Source organism: Culex pipiens, chromosome 3 (assembly GCF_016801865.2).
Source record: "Culex pipiens pallens isolate TS chromosome 3, TS_CPP_V2, whole genome shotgun sequence".
NCBI classification, from domain to species: Eukaryota; Metazoa; Arthropoda; class Insecta; order Diptera; family Culicidae; genus Culex; species Culex pipiens.
In genome coordinates, this window is record NC_068939.1 from 34,334,204 (window position 1) to 34,356,181 (window position 21,978).

At 35.9% G+C, this 21,978-nt stretch overlaps 2 protein-coding genes across 3 annotated transcripts; one reads left to right on the top strand and one right to left on the bottom strand.

Moving 5' to 3' along the window:
* The first annotated feature begins 719 nt into the window (after nucleotides 1-719).
* LOC120430434 (37 kDa salivary gland allergen Aed a 2-like) lies at nucleotides 720-10,330 on the top strand. The gene is made up of 2 exons (XM_039595549.2): nucleotides 720-1,471; nucleotides 10,032-10,330. Exons 1-2 carry the CDS (start codon nucleotides 773-775, stop codon nucleotides 10,269-10,271), a joined length of 939 nt encoding a protein of 312 aa, XP_039451483.1. The 5' UTR covers nucleotides 720-772; the 3' UTR covers nucleotides 10,272-10,330.
* A 9,831-nt stretch (nucleotides 10,331-20,161) lies between these two features.
* LOC120430359 (uncharacterized) lies at nucleotides 20,162-21,764 on the bottom strand. 2 transcript variants are annotated; one of them, XM_052710178.1, is made up of 2 exons: nucleotides 20,938-21,764; nucleotides 20,162-20,886 (listed from the first exon to the last, which is right to left on the bottom strand). In XM_052710178.1, exons 1-2 carry the CDS (start codon nucleotides 21,705-21,707, stop codon nucleotides 20,754-20,756), a joined length of 903 nt encoding a protein of 300 aa, XP_052566138.1. In that variant the 5' UTR covers nucleotides 21,708-21,764; the 3' UTR covers nucleotides 20,162-20,753. The 2 variants fall into 2 exon arrangements, with proteins under 2 accessions (XP_052566138.1, XP_039451397.1); XM_039595463.2 differs by having other exon boundaries at nucleotides 20,355-20,886; nucleotides 20,943-21,762.
* Nucleotides 21,765-21,978: the final 214 nt, after the last annotated feature.

Sequence of the window (21,978 nt, forward strand, 5' to 3'; positions counted from 1 at the left end):
AGTTACGTAAAATCAAATTTTGATCACAGGAGGCTGAATTAGCAAAAAGCTCAAAACGTCAAAATACAAAAAAGGAGACAAGACGAAGTTTGTCGGGTAAGGCTTGTATCTTCATGAATTTTTATTTAAATTTTTAATTTAATGTTACAATAAAATTTATAATGTTTGAAAAATCTAATCGATTACTAAATATTCAACTGTTCTCTACAACCACATAAAAAAATGAAAAACAATGACAACATTTTAAAAAATCCGGGATTCGGGGATTTCCAGTTTTGCAACATTCCTGGGAATTCTGTCCTGGAAAGAATGTGGGTGGACGGTACCGATTATTTGCACCAGTAATTTGAGATATTTCAGCGTTTTTGATGTTGATTAAAAGGGCTATTTTACGGTAGACTAATTTATTCATTTGCGGATCTTCCAGAATCTTGCCTCAAAGAAACTCAAACCACAACCCATGCAAACAAAATCAAATCGTACTCTTCTGCCTTGCATCCGTTTACTCTACTTTCTTCAACCCAATAACCGGAGCGCAAGACACTTTGTTTACAAACATGCATCCAGAATCCCGCAGTTCCGACCAGCCACAATCATTCACCACACAGTCGCTGCTTGATAAGACCCGCCGTATCACCGGCACAAATATAATGGCTACAATCACTTCGACTATGTATAACGACTGCCCCCCATCCGCGCCGTTGATGAATTTAACACTTTGACCGGCTCCGGACACTTAGTTGCAATTGAGCTGTCTTCCTGGTTGGTAGCGATGAACTCAAAAGTGACCGCAGTGCTCGTCTCGTTGGCGCTACAGATCGTCCTGGTCTGGCCCGCAGCGGTTCCCGGTTGTCCGGAGGAACCCTCCCCACCACCAGTGTCAGCGGACCCATCCCCCTGGACCGCCCGAAACCCGGAACAGACGATGTACGCGTACGTACGCTGCCTGAACGACTCGACGGCCAGCGTAGAGCAGAAGATCCGGTGGGTCCGCTGGCAGCCGGATGCGTCCACCGAGAGCCAGTGCTACGTCAAGTGCGTCAGTGAAGAGCTGCGACTGTTTGACGTGCGCGAGCGCCGATTCCGGCCGGAACGGTTCGTGCTGCAGGCGGAATCGTACGGTCGGGGGGACGTCAACGGCGAGTTGGACAAGCTGCGCACGAACGCGGAACCGATGCTGGCGGGATCGCTCGAGGAGGCGACCTGCGAGGCCGTGTTCAACAAGTACGCGACCTTCTACACGACGCACACGGAGACGATTCTGCGAATGTTCCACGGAGATCACCGGGATTTGGTGGAAACGTACGGGACGTTGGGCGATAAGGTGAAGCAGATTGGGGAGACGTTCGTGGCGTACTGTGAGAAGCGGTACGGAGGCAGCTGGAGCGAGGACGAGGCTTGTCCGGCGACGGCGCTGGTGGATTGTGTGCTGCGAGGGTTCCGCTGGATTACGGAGGAAGGGGATGTGAACGTGAGTGGATTTGATGTGTATCAATGTTTTGGGTTATTTCTGGATGGAAGTTACAGTTTAGTGGTTCTCTACAATTTCAATTATTTTTTTTTAAATCAAGTAGACTTTTGGAGTTCCTTTCAACTATGGTTTCTAGAGTGTTTTAAGGTCCTATAGCTTATAGGACCTTATCTAAAAATCTATTTTTTTTTACTTCGTTTATTTATTAGGGCTCAATCGATTTAACTTCACGGAGCCGAGTGGCTGTTTTACAAGTTTGGTAACTAATATGTTACAAAAGGATCTAATTGTGGAATTTTTAAAACTATGAATTCCCAGAGATGTTTCCAAAACGGCATTGCTACGTTGATCGTTTCTCTCCAATCGTCTCCGATTCCAGCCGCATCACAAATCAGCGATATCAGCTGGGAAAGAGTGAAGAATGGGGTGACCTTGGATGATGATTTCTGTTGAGGTGTTGGATGATCACAAGATTGGGTTTGTGTGGGTTTCGTTGGACCTTGTTGTTGTTGTTCTTGTCCAGTTGTGGCAGACAAGTAGTTGTTTTTTGATGTTTCTTTGTGTTGGTTTTTCAGCTTGAGGGCCATGGCCTTGAAGATTGAGCAGTCCTGGATTCGATTATGTGCAGTTTTACAGGTAGTGCACAAGGCTTCTGGAGTCCGTTCAGGGTTTCGGCATAACTTTGAAGTGTGTCCGTATTGATTAGGGTGTTTCATCCAAAACCAAAAGTTCTCAGAATCAGGCAAACCGAGGTTCCCCTAGTAGAGGATACCCATAGGGACTCTCATGCCAAATATCAGCCCATTTGGTTGAGAATTGGCCTGTCCCCAGCGGTTTAAAGTTTACATGGAAATTACTATGGGATTTTTGTGCTTTTCGTTCAATCGTTCCTACAGGTCTGGGGACAACATGGATTCACTCGGAATAAAGACAGGTGTGTAGGGGATGGTCCAATGAACACATTCCAGAAGGAATTAGGCTTGTCCATTCTGTCCCCAAGGTGCGCATTGGATCGACGTCCGGTGTCTCCAAAACCAACGATTCATCCTTCAAAAGCATCGCATTTCCTTAGTATGCTATGACGGCTAGGTGGAAACCACGACGCCCCATATGAGACGGTGAACACGTGGAGAGGCATCGATTGCATTATTAACACAAAATCATCATTTTACTTTATTTAGAATAGTTGAAATTCTTCCAGGAACATCAATAATTATAATTTTAGTACTTTAAAGAATGTTTCTGAGCCAAAACTCGAGTAGATGCTCTGCCACGTGTTCACCGTCTGACATGGGGCGTCGTAATTTTCTCCTAGCCGTCATAGCATACTAAGGACAATGCGTACATTTGAAGGGTGAATCGATGATTCTGGAGACACCGGACGTCGATCCAATGCGCACCTTGGGGACAGAATGGACAAGCCTAATTCCTTCTGGAATGTGTTCATTGGACCATCCCCTACACACCTGTCTTTATTCCGAGTGAATCCATGTTGTCCCCAGACCTGTAGGAACGATTGAACGAAAAGCACAAAAATCCCATAGTAATTTCTATGTAAACTTTAAACCGCTGGGGACAGGCCAATTCTCAACCAAATGGGCTGATATTTGGCATGAGAGTCCATATGGGTATCCTCTACTAGGGGAACCTCGGTTTGCCTGATTCTGAGAACTTTTTTGTTTGGCTGAAACACCCTAGTATTGATAGCATCTTTGGCAGTACATGACTTTCGGTATAAAGAGTCGTACTGGGATGATGACACGTTTATATTCGACGAAGTCGGGAAGAACTGTGCCGGCAAACGTAATTCGCATTCCGTTTGCAGGGATGTACTTATTTTCCAGAGCAGAAAATTTAGCCAGTTGGTTACATCGAACGATGGGTACACTTTCCATGTCAGGATTTTTGAATTTTCCTTGTCCATGCTTGAGAAGATCCTTGGGGTTGAGTCCTGGTTCATACACAATTCCATCTATCTCAACATTGTGACATGGCACATATACACGATGAGATGATGTGAATGTCGGATTGTTGGTTAGATGGTTTGCTTCGTCACGATCGGTAAGAACAATTTTCACTGTGTAACGATTTTGTTTGCTGATGTTCAGTACCGTTGGGTAATAACGGTTGATAGTATCAGCCAAGCTTACAAATTTGATCGGGATGTCGAGTTGCCGTATCAAAACGACAAAAGTGTCGTTTGCTGATTTGGGATACTGTCGCATCCAGCCAGCACGTTGAGCAGGTTTCACTTTGGCGAATTGTGGTTCTTTTGTTTCCATATTGTAACAATGATGCAAACGATAGCAAAGCAAACGATCCGAACTCGTCGGATGCTGAGGAGCGACTGATATCTAAAAATCTATGTTTACACTAAAATTCATTTTTATGTTATTGGATATTCTAACAAAAGATTTATCAAGAGAAGGAAAAAATTGAAATTTGCAAGGGTTTCCAACAAGGCCTCAGACTGGCAAGTAATAATTACATTCATTTTAGGCTGTTTATTCAGTAATTCATAATTACTTAGTAATTAATGGTTATTACCGTAATTAAAAGCAATTAATTGTTAATTCAAGAAATTTAATATTCATTAAAATTCTACGTGTTCAACGAAACTTTTTAATTTTTATTTATAATCTATTATAACCGTATTTTTTGCCTTCCTCACTGAGGAAAGCCTAGAAAATCACTCAAAATTGGTCTTTTTAAAAACACCACCTAGATATACCTTCGATATCGATAGAATCATTTTCTGAGCAAATCTCTGTGGAAATGTGTGTAGCAGGAATGGAATAATCGCAAAACAATCAATTTCGCTTGCGAACTTTCTTCACGTGCGAAAGAGAGAGGAGGCGTATCACGTAAAAGAAAATCGCTTCTGAAATTCTCCCAGAAAATCTTTCATAACTCATGTGAATTTCCTTCAGAACCACTTAAAATTATTTATGTCACTTTGTTTACACACATTGCCCATCTACAAAATGTGACAGGTCAATTTTGGACGTGTACCGCCACCGAATTATCAAGATGATGATTTTTTTTTATTCTTTTTACCGATTTTTCGTGCGCGAGAGAGGAGAGCATGCTCCCTTCTGATTTTTTCTCTTGATGAACATCAAATGATTTTCTTTGATGATGATTATTCCATCCCTGGTGTTCAGACATGACTTTTCCACAAGAATATTTTTTAGGATTAGGGTTTTAGGGTTAAGTCAATTGCATAAAAATTAGTATTTTTTCACAATTTGCAGTAATTTACAGCACTGTAATATCTCGTTTTAAATATTAATATTTTCCTGAAATAAAAACCTAATAATTATGAGACAAATATTCCAATGTTATAAATCAAAATTAGTGAAATTAAAATCGGCTTATATTCAGCTGCAGAAATTAAGATCAGCTTAAATGTCACATTTCACATTATCCGAATTTTTGGGAACATATTTTTTATATGCTTGAGAAAAAAAATAATGTCAAACCAATTTTCGAAAAAAATTAAAGGGCAGATCGAAATTCGAAATCGAAAATGACGTTTTATGAATTCAACAGTTTTCATGATGAGCTGTTGCTTATATTTTTCAAGGTTTATGTTTTACTTGAAAAATCAGGGGGTCTTTTTTTAAACTACTCAATTAATTGTAATCGCATTTGAGCTGCAATAAACTGAAATCAATTCAAAATTAATTATTTTCAAGTAAAACAGAAATGTTTCTGCTTTGGCTTGTAATTTAAAGGGTTAAATTTTACTTATTTTTCCGGAAATTGTTCAATTTCCTGGAATAAGAAAATATGAAGGAAAATTAAGCATGCATTTTTTTGAAGCTACTTTGACCATTTTTTGACTTTGTTGATCGGGCTGGTTGCAACGATTATTTTTTTTTTTTTTGGGAAAAACAATTTTTTATCACTGTCATATATTTAATTAATCCTCATTTTTCAACTCGGAGATGATTTTCAAAACATGAGACTTTTGAAAAATATTCTGCCATTATCTATGAAAATTATACTCAATAAAATTTATAATCGGGATTCACATTGACCAGAATGGTACAAAATAAAAAAAGCACAATTTAAAATTTAGCACAGAAAAATACTGTCTGTCCTTTGCATGATATTGAATGTTTTTGGAGTTTAATTTTCAATAAGTTTTGTTTTTTAAAGAGTCATCGAATGCGCTTTTTATAAATTATTTCGTCTAGATTTAGAGTGAGTAGTGCGGTGCCTGTGGGGACGTGAAGTCCTGTTTTTTCGTGTTATTTTCCGTCTCTTTTGTGTCGCTGTTCGAGTGCAGAGTGCATAATTGACAAAGGGAGCGCGTGGTCGTAAAAAATATTCGGAGTGAAAAGTGATTTTTTTTTTGTGTGTGCCTTTTGTTTCACATTTTTGTCGTGTATTGTGTGCTGCGAGGAGAAGATTACCCTCTGAAAATGCAGCGTCATCAGTGCATAATTGGCAAAGGGAGCGCGTGGTCGTAAAAAATATGCGGAGTGAAAAGTGATTTCTTTTGTGATTTTCAAAGCCCTTCCTATATCATCGTTGATCGGAAGGCACGGCGTCGGGTGGATTGTGTTTAAATTTTTCGAATAAGGTTTAATTTTTTCTGCGGTGAAAAAGCCAATTCTATGTGATGAACGAAAGACGCACTGACAATTTGGATCGTTGAGTTAATAGTGGAGCAAAATAACTGTGTGTGAGTGATTTTGTGTGTTAACCAGAAAGACCTTCCCATAGCATCGTTGCTCGGAAGGCTCGCCGACGGGTCTGTTATGAAAGTCCTCCCCATAGCATCGTAGCTCGGGAGGCATCGAAAAGCCAATACCTTATCCTACTAACCCAAAAAAATAATAATCACGTGATGCTTGAAGGAGATGCTGTGGATTCAACGGTCTCAAGCGGTATCAACAAGTATATAGCGAAAAACTTTGTGCTTGATGAGTCTGCAACTTCAACTATCGGACTAACATTCCTCCCTTTTGTTGAACTGCAGGCTTCTTGGGAGGGCGCCGGTATTGACTAATAAAGTCGGGGTCTTCAGGGGTTAAACAGTGAACGGATGGTTGGCTCCCACTGATCATTTTTGATTCATTGTTTAACTTCAGCTGATCTGTCAATAACGGAGTAGCAGCTCATTGGCAGTCAACCATGCTCATGCTCATGCTCATGCTCATTATTTCGTCTAGATTTAGAGCCATACAAAAATGTTTAAACAAATCTAATAGTAGTTTTGACTGAAGCGAAAAATAATTTTAAAGTTATGTAATCAATTATTTTTGCCCAGTTATTTGAGTAATTAATTGGCAGACTGGCAAGTAAAAAACGCTTCTGGAAATCCTTGGAAATGTGTTTTCCACGATTTCACAAAGCGACTTTTCTTTATAATTTTTGATTTATACATTTCCTATGTCAAAAGAAGCAATACAATTTTGGGGGCTTTTCATTTAAAATGGGTGTGTCAATGTTTGACATTCTGTAACATGAGAAGAAATTTTCTGACCAATTTTGAACTTTCGGAAAAAATAGGCAAATCTGATTTTTTTTATAAAATGTACCGTTTTCAATTTCCTTTTGTTTTCTTTGCATTTTTAAAATTTTCTTGACATGAATCCTTTGAAAAAAAAAATGTTTAGAATTTTTTGAAAATTTTAATTTTTTTTCTCAGAAACTTTAAAATCGAGAAATCAATATCTGAGATCCAGCCTCACAAAGAATTCAAAACGATGAATATTAGGTTTTCCAAGTGTTACCAAATTTACCTGTGATTTCAACTGACGATATCTCGGAAACCTTAAGTTTGATATTCAATGCTCTAACAATTTTTTTGTTGTAAAATACTCTGCAATTTTAATAAAATTATTTTCAAATTTTAAAAATAAGCCTTTTTTAAAGCCTGCAAAAGAATAATTTTCCTTATTTCATAGTTTTGAGCAATTTGAAAAAAAATAGAAATATTTTTTTGAAGAGTTTAGCACAATTATCATTTTTAAGCAATAAATTTTATACATTTATAAATAAAAACATAGCGGTTCCAATTACGAAAATGTTGGTCTTCTTAAAAGTAAAGGTCGTCGCTTAAATTGTCAAATTATCGCAAGTTTAGTTAAAAAGTGTTTTTTTAAACGCGTGGCGCGGCGTAAAACTCAGATTTTATTTTCAAAAAAATCATAATTCGGAATCTTCTTTATGAACTCCTCTCATTTTTGAATATGTTACGTAAATTTTTCCGGGGAATCCAATAAAAATATTTCCAGACACCGTCAAAATGACATTTTAATATTTTTTCATTTTTTTCAATATGATCTTTTCAAGTGTACCTTAGACTGAATTTTTCTAATCCTCAAACTATTTTTCCTTTCATTTGTCCTTAAGACAACTTAAATTGGTTTGTATGGCGTGGAGCTATGATTTTTTTAAAATTTGGTTTTTGCGAATACCGACGAAAATGGTCATTTTTGGGACCACAATTTTCGTTTTTTTTTTTGTATTTTTAATCAAATAGGGAACTACTAGATATCTAGCAAATTTTTGAGTTTGGAACCACATATCGGTAAAAGAAATAAAACTTCAGGAAATAATTTAATAAAAGTGTTAAATTTATGTGATATGTTTTGCTTTAATATTCAGAAATTGAGCCTAAATTTTGATTTTTTTTCTCCTCTTTGAACCTTGACCATTGCCGAGGGACAAAGATTTAAAATCAAATTTGAAACAATTTTACACGTTTGAATGAGATTTTAAAAAGAAAATAAAAAAATTCAATCTCGAACATTGTAGAAAATCAGATTTAAAAACTTTGTTCCATTTTTGCCTTTCTTACAAAAGAACGGTTTAAGGTTTGCTATTGGGAAAACACTTTTCTCAGAAATCTAAAAAAAATCGTGAGTGGCGAGGTCCCAGAAAAAATCCTATTACTAAATTGAAGGTTTATATGCGCTCTTTCGATTGAATTTTGGCCCGAAACCCGGAACTCAAAGTCTGATTTTTGAGAGCCCTTTTTTCTGAAATACTTGTGCGATGTCTGTATCCGCTCTTAAAAAATTGTTTCTTTTACATAGGAAAACCGCTCGTAAAACCTACAATTTTTATATTTCCGATTTGTAGCCATAGAGTCGGAGACGAACATTTTATATTTCGATCCACAATGTTTGACTAATAAATGTGGTCAAAGCCATTTTAAGAGGTATTTTTTGGACTATTTTACAGATAAAACTATCAAATTACAAGAATTCAGTTTCAAACAAAAAGCCATTCGAAAACATGCGCCATAAACTGTTTGGGCTCAAAATTTGAAGCTTTTCCAAAATGTATCTCCAGAGATATTGCGATTTTAGTGTTTTTCGTCTTATTTTTACCCTATTTTTTCCTATTAAATTTTTGGATTTATACAAATTCATATACTGAACATCAAATTCGAAGTCCCGGCACGTTCTCGCTCGAAAGATCGACAAGTCGTCAAGTCGAAGCATAAACGCCAGCACATTTACGCTTGCGCGTTTTACGCGAAAGTGTTCTTTTTGGCTTCTCATAATAGATCGACAAAGTGCAATATCGATACATATTTGTTTAAGTTAATCATAGACTAACATTAAAGACTGAGTACCCTTTATATTTTTCTAATAATGTCAATCCAATATGTTTTTCTTAATTAAATTTTAATACCTTGCGACCCATAATGTACCTCTGAAGTTAAAAAAAATGGTATTCGAGGTTTAGCCTAAAAATGTTCCAAGCTTTAGGTCAAACTCTCACTGGGTGGAATCATTTTGTTTCTGAAAAATTAATTGCACCAATATATGTAACGTAGTTTCATCATTTTGTAAAAAAAAGGCTTTATTTCACCTCTGGTGATATTAAATCGGGTTTTTCATGTGAGCTTAAAATTTGGCCCGCATTTCAAAAACTTTGAGCACCCCTGGTTTAAACCGATTTGAGGTTTCTTGGTCGCAAATGAAAGGTTGGGCTTCAAAGAAAACAGAAGAGTTTGATGTAAACAAAATCTAGGCAAAATATTTTAAGAAATATGCTTTTCAGACTTTGAATAATTTTTCCTTTAATACTCAAATACAAATAATTCATTTGCGTTCAAGAGAGCTCAAATCGGTAGAAACGGCTTGAAGTTACAATTTTATAATAAAAAAATGGATTTTGCAAAAATGCCGGAAATCATTTTTAAACTTCCCTAGTAAGGCGTAGGTCACCCTAGTAGGCCACACAGAAAAAAAGCCTAATTGGAGAACTTTTTTTCAGATTATGCTCAGTTCAAATGGATTTACTGTATATTCAATTAATTTGACTCAAGTTTAGCCAAGAAGATTCTCAGTTAAATTTGATGATTTGACGTAGAATCGCTATATTTGAGACATCTTTTTGCTAAGATTAACAAAAAAGCGTGCAAAATGTCAATAAGACCATCAACATTGAATCGTTTGATGCTAAATATAAATTTAAACATTTTTTTTATAGAAATGTATCATGATTGTCGATGACTAATTTGGTCTCTCATGCAATTCCGATTACACTATGACCTCACCCTGCTTCCCATTTCTACTGCCTCTCGTAGGTCAACGAAATCCGCCGTGACTACGCGGCTGCCGGGTTCGGCGATAGTGGCGAAGCCAGCTGCCAGAACGCGTCCGGTGCTCGTGAACTGTTCCACTGTCTGCGAGAGGCCAGCGCCGCCAAGCTAAACCAAGTGATAAGGGAGCGCAACCAGCGGACGGCATTCTACTTCGACGCAGCGTCCCAGGAGGAACCGTGGCGATCGGCCGTCGAGTTTGGCCAGCAACGGATGCAGCTTTAGTGACTTTTGGATTTGAGTTGCTTTCAATTCTTTTAATAAATTTGGTGTTGTAAATGTTATATATCACAAAATGTTTCTCCAAATGAGCATCAGTAACGAGAAACGCTTCTCAACCTTTCACTGACAGACATCCCCCGCCCAGATCAGGATAAAAAGTCACGCCAAATTGAATTCCGTGCAAGTTTTTCCCCGCCAATCACGTTCCAAGGCGAAACTGCCCAAAGGCCAAACTTTTGCGCCACACGTGGCGCGCTTTGTTGGCAGGTGTAAGTTCCCGCCACACGTGAAGATTTTTCCAGGAAGTGTTGCCAGAACTCGTCTGCGTGTGAGTTCGTGCGGAAATGTTCCCCGAATCAAATCGAATTGAAACTTTTGGCGCGTTGCGAAAGTTTCTTGTGATTTTAGCCCCGAAAAAGTGCGTTACTGAATCAATATTGAACTAATCGGAGCCGAAATGTGTGCATGCGCCGGACAGCTCCGCTTTTGTATCGTTAAAGTTTCGTTTGATTTGTTTCGCAAGAATTTCGCTTCGAAATTGGCGTGATCACAAAGTCAAACTTTGCCCTGGCAAAGCTTCCCGCACATAAGGGGTGGGGGTTGGGGGTCGTACGTGGGAATAACTCATTTGCCCCTATCTGGAAGTCAGACTTTTATTAGCCTAATTAGCTTCGACTAACTCTGTTAACAGTTGCTGTCATCAGGGACGTGCCATTACCCTTCGCTTCCGCGGCCTTGCCAGACCGCTCCAGCAGCTGAACGCAAATTTGACTGAAATAGTTGGCAGTATTTTTGATTAGGGTGAGTACATCAATTATCGAAACGCTGAAAAAAGTGATAAGCATTAGTAGCCATTAAACAAGAAAATTATTTCTTTTTGACCATAAAAAAAATTGGCAACCCTATAACAACCCCCGTTTCCCCTTAAAATTCTATAATTAGCTTTGATGTCATCACCGCGAAAGTGTTTGAATGTATGTGATGTGGTACCACGAGTGAGTGTATCATCGTGTCACCGTGAAGGCTGTCAGAAGTTGTCAAAATCTGCGTACGTGAAGTCATGCTGGGAGATGTGCTTTGAAACTATGATACCGCACACACTTTGTCTGGGAAGCTTTGAAGCTAATTTAATTTAGATGTCGGGAGGGTTTTTGATTAAATTTATATTCACTTTTTTGTACAACAAACTTACAACAAACTATTACATTCTTTTAAATAATTTATTTCGAAAGTTATTATGTAGAATCACTGTTTTCATATGAGTAATTCTCCGCCAACTCACACAGCAGTTGCCCCGACCCCTTTTCGATTTGCGTGAAACTTTTGTCCCTGTTCATGAATAATACATTTTTTGATATCACGTGACTAAAGGGCCCTTCAATAATTTCAAAAAACAAAAAACAAAAAACAAAAAATAAAAAAAAAACAAAAAACAAAAGACAAAAAACAAAAAACAAAAAAACAAAAAACAAAAAACAAAAAACCAAAAAACAGAAAACAAAAAACAAAAAACAAAAAACAAAAAACAAAAAACAAAAAACAGAAAACAAAAAACAAAAAACAAAAAACAAAAAACAAAAAACAAAAAACAAAAAACAAAAAACAAAAAACAAAAAACAAAAAACAAAAAACAAAAAACAAAAAACAAAAAACAAAAAACAAAAAACAAAAAACAAAAAACAAAAAACAAAAAACAAAAAACAAAAAACAAAAAACAAAAAACAAAAAACAAATAACAAAAAACAAAAAAACAAAAAACAAAAAACAAAAAACAAAAAACAAAAAAAAACAAAAAACAAAAAACAAAAAACAAAAAAAAAAACAAAAAACAAAAAACAAAAAACAAAAAACAAAAAACAAAAAACAAAAAACAAAAAACAAAAAACAAAAAACAAAAAACAAAAAACAAAAAACAAAAAACAAAAAACAAAAAACAAAAAACAAAAAACAAAAAACAAAAAACAAAAAACAAAAAACAAAAAACAAAAAACAAAAAACAAAAAACAAAAAACAAAAAACAAAAAACAAAAAACAAAAAACAAAAAACAAAAAACAAAAAACAAAAAACAAAAAACAAAAAACAAAAAACAAAAAACAAAAAACAAAAAACAAAAAACAAAAAACAAAAAAACAAAAAACAAAAAACATAAAACAAAAAACAAAAAACAAAAAACAAAAAACAAAAAACAAAAAACAAAAAACAAAAAACAAAAAACAAAAAACAAAAAACAAAAAACAAAAAACAAAAAACAAAAAACAAAAAACAAAAAACAAAAAACAAAAAACAAAAAACAAAAAACAAAAAACAAAAAACAAAAAACAAAAAACAAAAAACAAAAAACAAAAAACAAAAAACAAAAAACAAAAAACAAAAAACAAAAAACAAAAAACAAAAAACAAAAAACAAAAAACAAAAAACAAAAAAACAGAAAACAATAGACGAGTTGTCCATATTTTATAAGTAAGTAATTTATTTATTTAATTTTTAAAATAACATGATATTTTTAGTTCCACAAACACTATGAAATGTCGTTCAGCGTATCCCCAGCGTATTATTACAAAAGTCAATCGGATCGATCTAAACATGCTGTGGTCGATTCTATACGCAAAAATAGGCCAATGGCCGAAATTTGAGCAAATCCATTTAGGAACTTTTCGGCCTGCAGGCCTGCCCAACCTGGGACCCGCGGGCCGGATCCAACCCGCGAAACGTCCATACAAAAAAAAAAAACTTTTTTGTATAGAGCGTGGACAATCGCCATACCCCCCTCCCCCTCCCTCTAAAGTGTTGTAAAAAAATGAATAGTTGCAACTATTTTCAAAAAAAAGTCACCTAAAAATGGCCATAACTTGAAAATGGTCACTTTTTGATTGCAAATTTGATTTTACATCGAAGATGAAAAATGCGACAAATACTTTGATTTTTTGAAGAAAAAAAAAAAAAAAAAAAAAAAACTGTGTTGATTTAACTATTTATGACTTGGTCAAAAATATGGTGCACATGTTGAAAATTTCTGAAAAGTTGGCATTTGAAGTCCCCTAAATTATATAAAAAATAAAGTATTTTTGCAAATCTTGTTTTAGTGACAAAAAGTGAAATTAAAAATCACTATAAAAAGGTCCTATTTTGCTGCTTGAAGTGACTGATACAACCACTGATGCATTAAGGAAAATTTTGATATCAGATTTCTATACAAAAAAAAGCCTATAATACGATATTTTGTCTTCTTTTGAAAACATGTTACTTTTTATTTGAAAGTTGAGTTTTTCGAATACGATGCTTTTTTTCGCTTTAGGAGTCCATTCCAAAAATAAAAGCTTTTTATAAGCCTAATAAGATTGGCCCTCCCATTACGATTTCTAATGGTCCTCTCCTCCCCTCACCAGTGGTGACTGCCTTCGTAACATGAAAGTCATTTAACTTATCCCTTTTTTCCAGATTGTATCCAAAATAACGACCATTTATCGATATTTGAATGGGTGAAACGCACGCAACCCCCTCGGCGAACTCACCGAACCTTAGGCAACAATCGAATCGATGATGCTTGGTCCTCGTCGTCGGAAATGGCCGATTACGAGGGAGTGGGTCTTCCCGCGAAAGAGTCACAAATTGGGCAATGGTTTCACGTTTCGCGCTCTCGACGAAAATGGCTGTCGATGTTGGTAAAGTGCACTGCGGGATTCTTGTGGTGAATTTGTGTCAAATTGTTTGAGTCAATCTTGTTTTTAACCCTCTACAACCCAACCCCGCCTCTAGACGGGCTTCGATTTAAAAAATCGACAAAAATCCATTTTTCAACCAATTTTTGATCTTCAAAAAGCCTTGGAAAGAAGAACTTTTAAAATTTTGGAAAACTTTAGGGTTGGAAGTTTTACTTGTTCTATGTGACTTTGCCAATGTTTCTAAAAATGTAATTTTTTTAGGGGTCAACTTTGGCTGTGTTTTTTACTAACATTTCCTATATTTCAAGTAAAAAGAAGTATGCCGTAATTTTTCTAGTGCCCCAGTCTATGCCTCTACGCATTTATTTACAATTTAAATGATAATGGTTTCATTTTATAGCAGAAATTGTGAAAAACATGCAAAAAATTGAAAAAGTTACTGTAAAAACATGAAAAAATTAGATAGGCAAAATGTAATGATAGGAGGTGGTAGAATAGGCCAAATACTACCAAAAACAAACATAAACTAAACAAGATAAATGCAAATTAAAATACTAATAATGAAACAAGAAAAACATAAAACAAGAAAAGTAAAGTTTTTCGTAGAACAAAAGTTGTTCAAAATGACCTCCTGAACACGGGAAAAATAAAAATTTTCGAAAACAAAATTTGGGCAGTAGAGGGTTAAGCTGTTTTGGATTTTGTTTTCATTTAATGAATCAGAGGGAAGTTTTGACCACTTTTCCCACCATCCAAAACCACCGTGCGCGCCTCCAAATTTGGCAGCAATCATTAAAAACAGACATTTGCCGTACAAATCCGGTGCGTGTCTTCGTCGGGGCGGATTTGCCTGTCTCAAACGTGCGCCAATATCGTTTCGAATGTTCGATTTTTATTGTTATACAAACAACCCTCAAGCTTTTACCTCAGCGGCAGCCAAACTTGAACATTTCTGGTCCAACCGCACCCTCCCTTCTTTCCAGGACCAACGACTAGGAGCGTCTATCTTCCGCGTGATCATTATCGTTATCTTTTACTTCAATGTTGGTGATTCTTCGTGCTGAAATCTTCGTTTACTTCCTGCCAGGGCTCGATGTGTGTGCGGCTGACATTGAGCCGTTCTGTAAACATGATAATTCAATAAAGGGATCGAATTTAATGACTTCTGAAAATGACTGGGCCCGGTTCTTTTCTTCCTTCAGGGCAAGATGGATTGACTTAAAATTGAGGCGTGCCGAGCATGGTTTCATTTTTGGTGATTGTGTTTGTAGCTGAGAGAAAACGATTAAGATCATGTAAAATGATAAGATGATAAAAACGTATAGGTGGGAAGCATCATATCAATTTAATTTACATAAATGAGACTAATACAAACTTTGTTTTGAGGTTTAGTCCCTCTCTCCAACCTTTCCTTCAAAAACCCCTAAAAAATGAGAGGCCAGAAAATAATTATTACCTAAAATAGATATTTTCATTGAAAAAAAAAATAGGATAGGACTGTAGATTATTACTCTTACTTCTGTATTTTAAATCAAAAAAAAAACTTTTGAATCTTCTTACAAATGTTGAATTCAGGGAGTACATATTTGACATTGATATTTTGAAAAAAAAAATAGTTGCATTGTGTGTGGGGCATTTTGTGATACTTTTGAAAATCATTCTAGAAATTCAAAATTTAGTCTTATTAAAAACATATTTTCCAAAGGTTGATTTCCTTCATCCCGGGCAGACGGTAATAACAAAATTCATGCCATTCCAATAACAAATACTGTTAAAATAACAAAAAAAAAAAAAATTATGGAATATTCTTGCAAAATCCATTTTTTCATAAGAGTTTAATAACATTTAATGTTATCATAACAAAATTTGTTATTGGTCTGGTATTGATTGAAAGACAAAACAACTTTGGAATAACAGTTTTTGTTATGGAAAATTAACTCCAACTGTTATTGGGATGATCGGATTAGTTGTTAAAATAACAAAAAATAATAACAAAGATTTGTTCGAAATATAACTAAAAGTGATATAAGTCTGTTATTACAATAACAATTCAATTACAAAAAAAATCATAACGATGAATAACAAAACTTGTTATCAATAACAGAAAATTTTATTGGCCTAGTATTTTCAAATATCAAAAATGTTATTCTCACGTTATTTCCGTCTGCTCGGGATAATCTTATTTTTAAAACAAATATCTCAAAATAATAACCTTGAAGTGAATATGGTGTTAATGTTTTTTTTTGGATTGAAAATTTGATCAGCTTTTCTAAATATTTATTTAAAATATTTTTATCACATACAGTGTAGCAATGCCGTTGCTGCCCACTGCCAGATCGACTCGAGGCACGAGCCAAAATTGTCTTTGGGTGGAGACACCAAATCGATCAAAAAATCCCTTCTTGAGAAACAGACTTACTTACATTTTTAAACCCATTTTGTTTGACCCATCCAGTTTCTAGTTTCTAGTTTCTATAGTTTCTAGTTTCTAGTTTCTAGTTTCTAGTTTCTAGTTTCTAGTTTCTAGTTTCTAGTTTCTAGTTTCTAGTTTCTAGTTTCTAGTTTCTAGTTTCTAGTTTCTAGTTTCTAGTTTCTAGTTTCTAGTTTCTAGTTTCTAGTTTCTAGTTTCTAGTTTCTAGTTTCTAGTTTCTAGTTTCTAGTTTCTAGTTTCTAGTTTCTAGTTTCTAGTTTCTAGTTTCTAGTTTCTAGTTTCTAGTTTCTAGTTTCTAGTTTCTAGTTTCTAGTTTCTAGTTTCTAGTTTCTAGTTTCTAGTTTCTAGTTTCTAATTTCTAGTTTCTAGTTTCTAGTTTCTGATTGGTGCACTGGAAGTGGGGACGCGAAGTCGTGATTATTCAGGTTATTTTTTTGTGTGCTTTTGTGTCGCTGTTCGTATGGGGTGAGTGCATAATTTGTAAAGGGAGCATGTGGTCGTAAAAAATATTTGGAGTGAAAAGTGATTTTTTGTGTGTGCCTTTTGTCGTGAATTGTTTGTGTCGATTGCGGGCAGCGAGGCGCTTGCCTTACTGAATTATTTGTGTCTTGAGCGTCATTTTCGTTGAGTAATTGGTGTTTTTTGTGCTTTAGTAATCTTTGTTTGTGATTTTCAAAGCCCTTCCTATATCATCGTTGATCGGAAGGCACGGCGTCGGATAAATTGTGTAAATTTTTTTCGAATATGGTTTTATTTTTCATGGTGAAAAAGCCTTTTCGTTATAGTGATCGAAAGACGCACTGACATTTTGGATCGTCGAGTTGATAGTGGAGCAAAATAATTGTGTGTGATTGATTTTGTGTGTTAACCAGAAAGACCTTCCCATAGCTTCGTTGCTCGGAAGGCTCACCGACGGGTCTGTTATGAAAGTCCTCTTTATAGCATCGTAGCTCGGGAGGCATCGAAAAGCCAATACCTTATCCTACTAACCCAAAAAAATAATAATCACGTGATGCTTGAAGGAGATGCTGTGGATTCAACGGTCTCAAGCGGTATCAACAAGTATATAACGAAAAACTATGTGCTTGATGAGTCTGCAACTTCAACTATCGGACTAACATTCCTCCCTTTCGTTGAACTGCAGGCTTCTTGGGAGGGCGCCGGTATTGACTAATAAAGTCGGGGTCTTCAGGGGTTAAACAGTGAACGGATGGTTGGCTCCCACTAATCATTTTTGATTCATTGTTTAACTTCAGCTGATCCGTCAATAACGGAGTAGCAGCTCATTGGCAGTCAACCATGCTCATGCTCATGCTCATGCTCTAGTTTCTAGTTTCTAGTTTCTAATGTCTGGTTTCTAGTTCCTAGTGTCTGGTTTCTAGTAGTTTTTTTTTGTTTTTTGTTTTTTTTTTTTGTTTTTGGTTTTTGTTTTTTGTTTTTTGTTTTTTTTGTTTTTTGTTTTTTGTTTTTTGTTTTTTGTTTTTTGTTTTTTGTTTTTTGTTTTTTGTTTTTGTTTTTTGTTTTTTGTTTTTTGTTTTTTGTTTTTTGTTTTTTGTTTTTTGTTTTTTGTTTTTTGTTTTTTGTTTTTTGTTTTTTGTTTTTTGTTTTTTGTTTTTTGTTTTTTGTTTTTTGTTTTTTGTTTTTTGTTTTTTGTTTTTTGTTTTTTGTTTTTTGTTTTTTGTTTTTTGTTTTTTGTTTTTTGTTTTTTGTTTTTTTGTTTTTTGTTTTTTGTTTTTTGTTTTTTGTTTTTTTGTTTTTTGTTTTTTGTTTTTTGTTTTTTGTTTTTTGTTTTTTGTTTTTTGTTTTTTGTTTTTTGTTTTTTGTTTTTTGTTTTTTGTTTTTTGTTTTTTGTTTTTTGTTTTTTGTTTTTTGTTTTTTGTTTTTTGTTTTTTGTTTTTTGTTTTTTGTTTTTTGTTTTTTGTTTTTTGTTTTTTGTTTTTTGTTTTTTGTTTTTTGTTTTTTGTTTTTTGTTTTTTGTTTTTTGTTTTTTGTTTTTTGTTTTTTGTTTTTTGTTTTTTGTTTTTTGTTTTTTGTTTTTTGTTTTTTGTTTTTTGTTTTTTGTTTTTTTGTTTTTTGTTTTTTGTTTTTTGTTTTTTGTTTTTTGTTTTTTGTTTTTTGTTTTTTGTTTTTGTTTCTTGTTTTTTGTTTTTTGTTTTTTGTTTTTTGTTTTTTGTTTTTTGTTTTTTGTTTTTTGTTTTTTGTTTTTTGTTTTTTGTCTTTTGTTTTTTGTTTTTTGTTTTTTGTTTTTTGTTTTTTGTTTTTTGTTTTTTTGGTAGTTCTTTCGGTCGATTCTTTTCAGATTTTTAAACTCTAGTTCACTCTCTTATTGCTCAGATTGCGTTACTATAACGGTGATTAGGCTCATTGTTTTTCGTTCAATTTAATAAAGCACAAGTACCATAATAAAAAGAGCGCATCAAAATAGCACAGTACGAGCACCACCGCCCCAGTTTGGTTTAATTTTCCGGACCATCACCGACTTCATCCCGCGCTCGACAGCAGGGACTCAATTACTGTGAATAATCGCAAACCGTCTTTCCAACTCAGCCTGACTGCCCTCCGATTGGACCTTAAAGCTTCACGCGAAGAGCTTTTTAATGGAATTAATATTGACAAATTTTACTGCGCGAACACACCTGGCCTTTTTTTTGGGGGGGAACCCGGGGAAACTTCACTGGCGGGCATGCTTTCAGTGTCGTTAAACAAAGTTACAACCGGGAATTAATTAAACGGGCACACTTTTTTTTCTCTTTTTCCACTGGCAAGGGAAAATGATGTCCCACGTGTTGAGCTGAGACGACTGATTGCCAAACGATCAATCATTTGCGTGGAATTTTATGGAAAAACGGTGAAAGCGGTGTGCAAATATTAATTACCAAAGAGTAAATATTTCTCTTTTTAATGCGGGGAGAAATGATTGTATTTGGGACACGCAAATGAATACAAAATTATTTAAATTTATAAATTGTATGAAATTTTTTATAAATATTGATTGGAAATTGTTGTATGTTTGTTTGTGATTTTTTTTAGTTCAATTAAGTGAGTTTTCAAACGTTTTGAACCATGAGGTACCATCCACAAATGCACGCACCTTCCCACTTTATTGCATTTTTTTATTTTTTAATTATTATATGTTTTTTACTTATTTTATAATTCTCTCTTGATAATTCTCTTCGTGTGTGAAACAACAAATTGGTTTATTCTGATGCTACAACTTTTGCATGCTCTCAATAACATACCAAAAAACTTGACTGCTTCTATTTCTAACCTCATCCCATGCAGGCTCATCCTTTTCTTTTTGAACCCCCCGAAGGCTAGGCAATAAACTTTTATTATTATTTTATTCCTGCCCCATATCGACTTTCAACCCGGTTTGTCATTCCGCAAAAAATGTGGTCGATTTTTTTTTTCTCATCCTGACATGAAAACACATTTTTATACATAACTTTTGAACTACTTATCAAAACTTCAATCTGTATAAAACTCGATCTATGGGACCCTAAACCAAGTCGAATGCAATAATTTCGGGTCAAATCGGTTCAGCCAGTGCCGAGAAACATGAGCTAGTTTGATGGTCACATACATACACCCACACATACACACAGACATTTGTTCAGTTTTCGATTCTGAGTCGATATGTATACATGAAGGTGGGTCTATGACGTTTTTATTCAAAGTTCATTTTTAGAGCAGGATTATAGCATTACCTCAGTGAGGAAGGCAAATCGTTTAACGAAATGCATGGAATATCAAAACACAAAGATTTTTACCGAGACACAATTCGTTTTTAATGTTTATTTGAAACTTTGAAACCCACCGCGGCACCCATGTCATTCGATCTCAATTGAATGTGACTGATTTGAGTGAAATCGAGGGCAACGTGCTGCGCAGGGAAAGGACGATACAGTGCAGCCACCCTGACCGAACCAGAAAAAAAACTGCATCACACCGTCTCCCCGTTGATCGAGCGCTCTCTTACGTGCCCTTTCCGAACCTCAAAGTGGACGCAACGTAAAATTGAGCAAACAAAAAAGCTTGTTGGACCGCGTCCCGGCGGTCAAAGGCAGGCAAAAGGGGTTGACTTGGCTAAAGTTTTGATGAAATAACTCAATCAGAGTGTATTTGTTTGCTTGCGGATCCTGACAGAAATCCAATTCCGTGACCTTGCTGCGGAAAGTTTCTTAAGGGGAGGAGGAATCCCGAATCCGGACGACGTAATCAATCTTTCATTCAGCGGAAGGGCCATGTTTTGGGACAAATCGTGTCCGCAGACGAAGGTGAAGATTTGCTTTATTAGTTATGGGTTGACACTTTCTACTGAAGTTTGCTGGCGAAGAAGTTGAATACTTGCTTGACGAGTAATATGATTTTCGAGAGAAGGTCGTCTTGGTTCAGGCCCAAGAAGTCAGCGAAGGGTCTGAGACGGATGCCCACGACCGGTGAGTCAAGGTGACATTGAGGATTCCCAAATTCGATGACGCCAAGCAGGGCACCGTCCAGGACGATTGGGGCTCCAGCGAATCCCTGGAATGTTGTGTGTTTGATTAAATTTGTGCTTGAATAGTGGGGCAAAACTTTACCAGACAGATAGTTTCGGTCCCTTTGGGCTTCAAGCAAAGGTGCTGCGAAGGGAGAAACAGATTTCCAACTTGTCTAGCACATCGAGCTGGTGGAAGAAGGTACATCTCAACGATTTTTAATGCGTAGGTCATGTTCCTGGAAGATTCGCGAGCAATGTCTCCCCAGCCGTATACTTGTACGACACGGTTGAATCCAAGATCTTCGTTGAGTCTCATAGGAGGAAATATTTCTTGGAATACCTTAGAGTCGGAAACCTCCAGAATCGCCAAATCGTTCTTGAACGTTCCACTGTACCCCGGATGAACCATCAGGTTGGTCACGTTTACAAAACTCCCGTACAGATTCTTACCAACGTCGTACGTGAAAAGTCCCTTCAACAAATAATCCAACTCGTCCCTGTCAAACTTGTTCGAGAATACCTCGTTGGAGAACTTGTTGTCAAATTTCTCTCCCCCTCGTGTCCTCAGCTTGTCCGCGATCCGTCTACGGGCAGGTTTCCCGGAACGCATTCCCACGAACCGCTCAATATCGGTCGCGTTCAGCGCTACGTGAAAGTCCTCCGGAGCGCCCAACCGTTGCGTTCCGTTGTTTATGAACACCACACAGTTGGCCGTGGTCAGTAGACGGCCTTTCGCGAGCACTACGGCGTTGCAGATGAAGTTGTTCCGAGGACCAAAGAGGGCCGTTACCTGAGGGGTTGGAGGTTTTGGTGGGATCGCGGAAATTAAAAGGATCAAGTTGAACAGGAGTGGAAGTTGGAACATTTTTAATACTACTTGTTGCTTTGAAAGTTGGATTCTATATGATAGGAATTGTAGGTTGCACTCTGGAACTAGTTTGCTTTATTGCAAATGTCTACCACTTGTGTCAATATTTGTTATAAGAATAAATGTATCATTGAGGAATTCGATGCTTGAAATGATTATTGAATTTATTTTTTATTCACCTTGTAAAGCAAGACTTGGCAAGACTTGGCAATACACAATTATTCAATCTACACCGCGGCCAACTATTCAGAAATTTCCAGAATGTGCA

Coding starts and splice junctions, on each gene's coding strand:
- LOC120430434 (XM_039595549.2), top strand. CDS start 773: ATGAACTCAAAAGTGACCGCAGTGCTCGTCTCGTTGGCGCTACAGATC. Junction 1,472..10,031: donor CGGAGGAAGGGGATGTGAAC/GTGAGTGGATTT, acceptor TGCCTCTCGTAG/GTCAACGAAATCCGCCGTGA.
- LOC120430359 (XM_039595463.2), bottom strand. CDS start 21,707: ATGTTCCAACTTCCACTCCTGTTCAACTTGATCCTTTTAATTTCCGCG. Junction 20,887..20,942: donor GGACCGAAACTATCTGTCTG/GTAAAGTTTTGC, acceptor ACAACATTCCAG/GGATTCGCTGGAGCCCCAAT.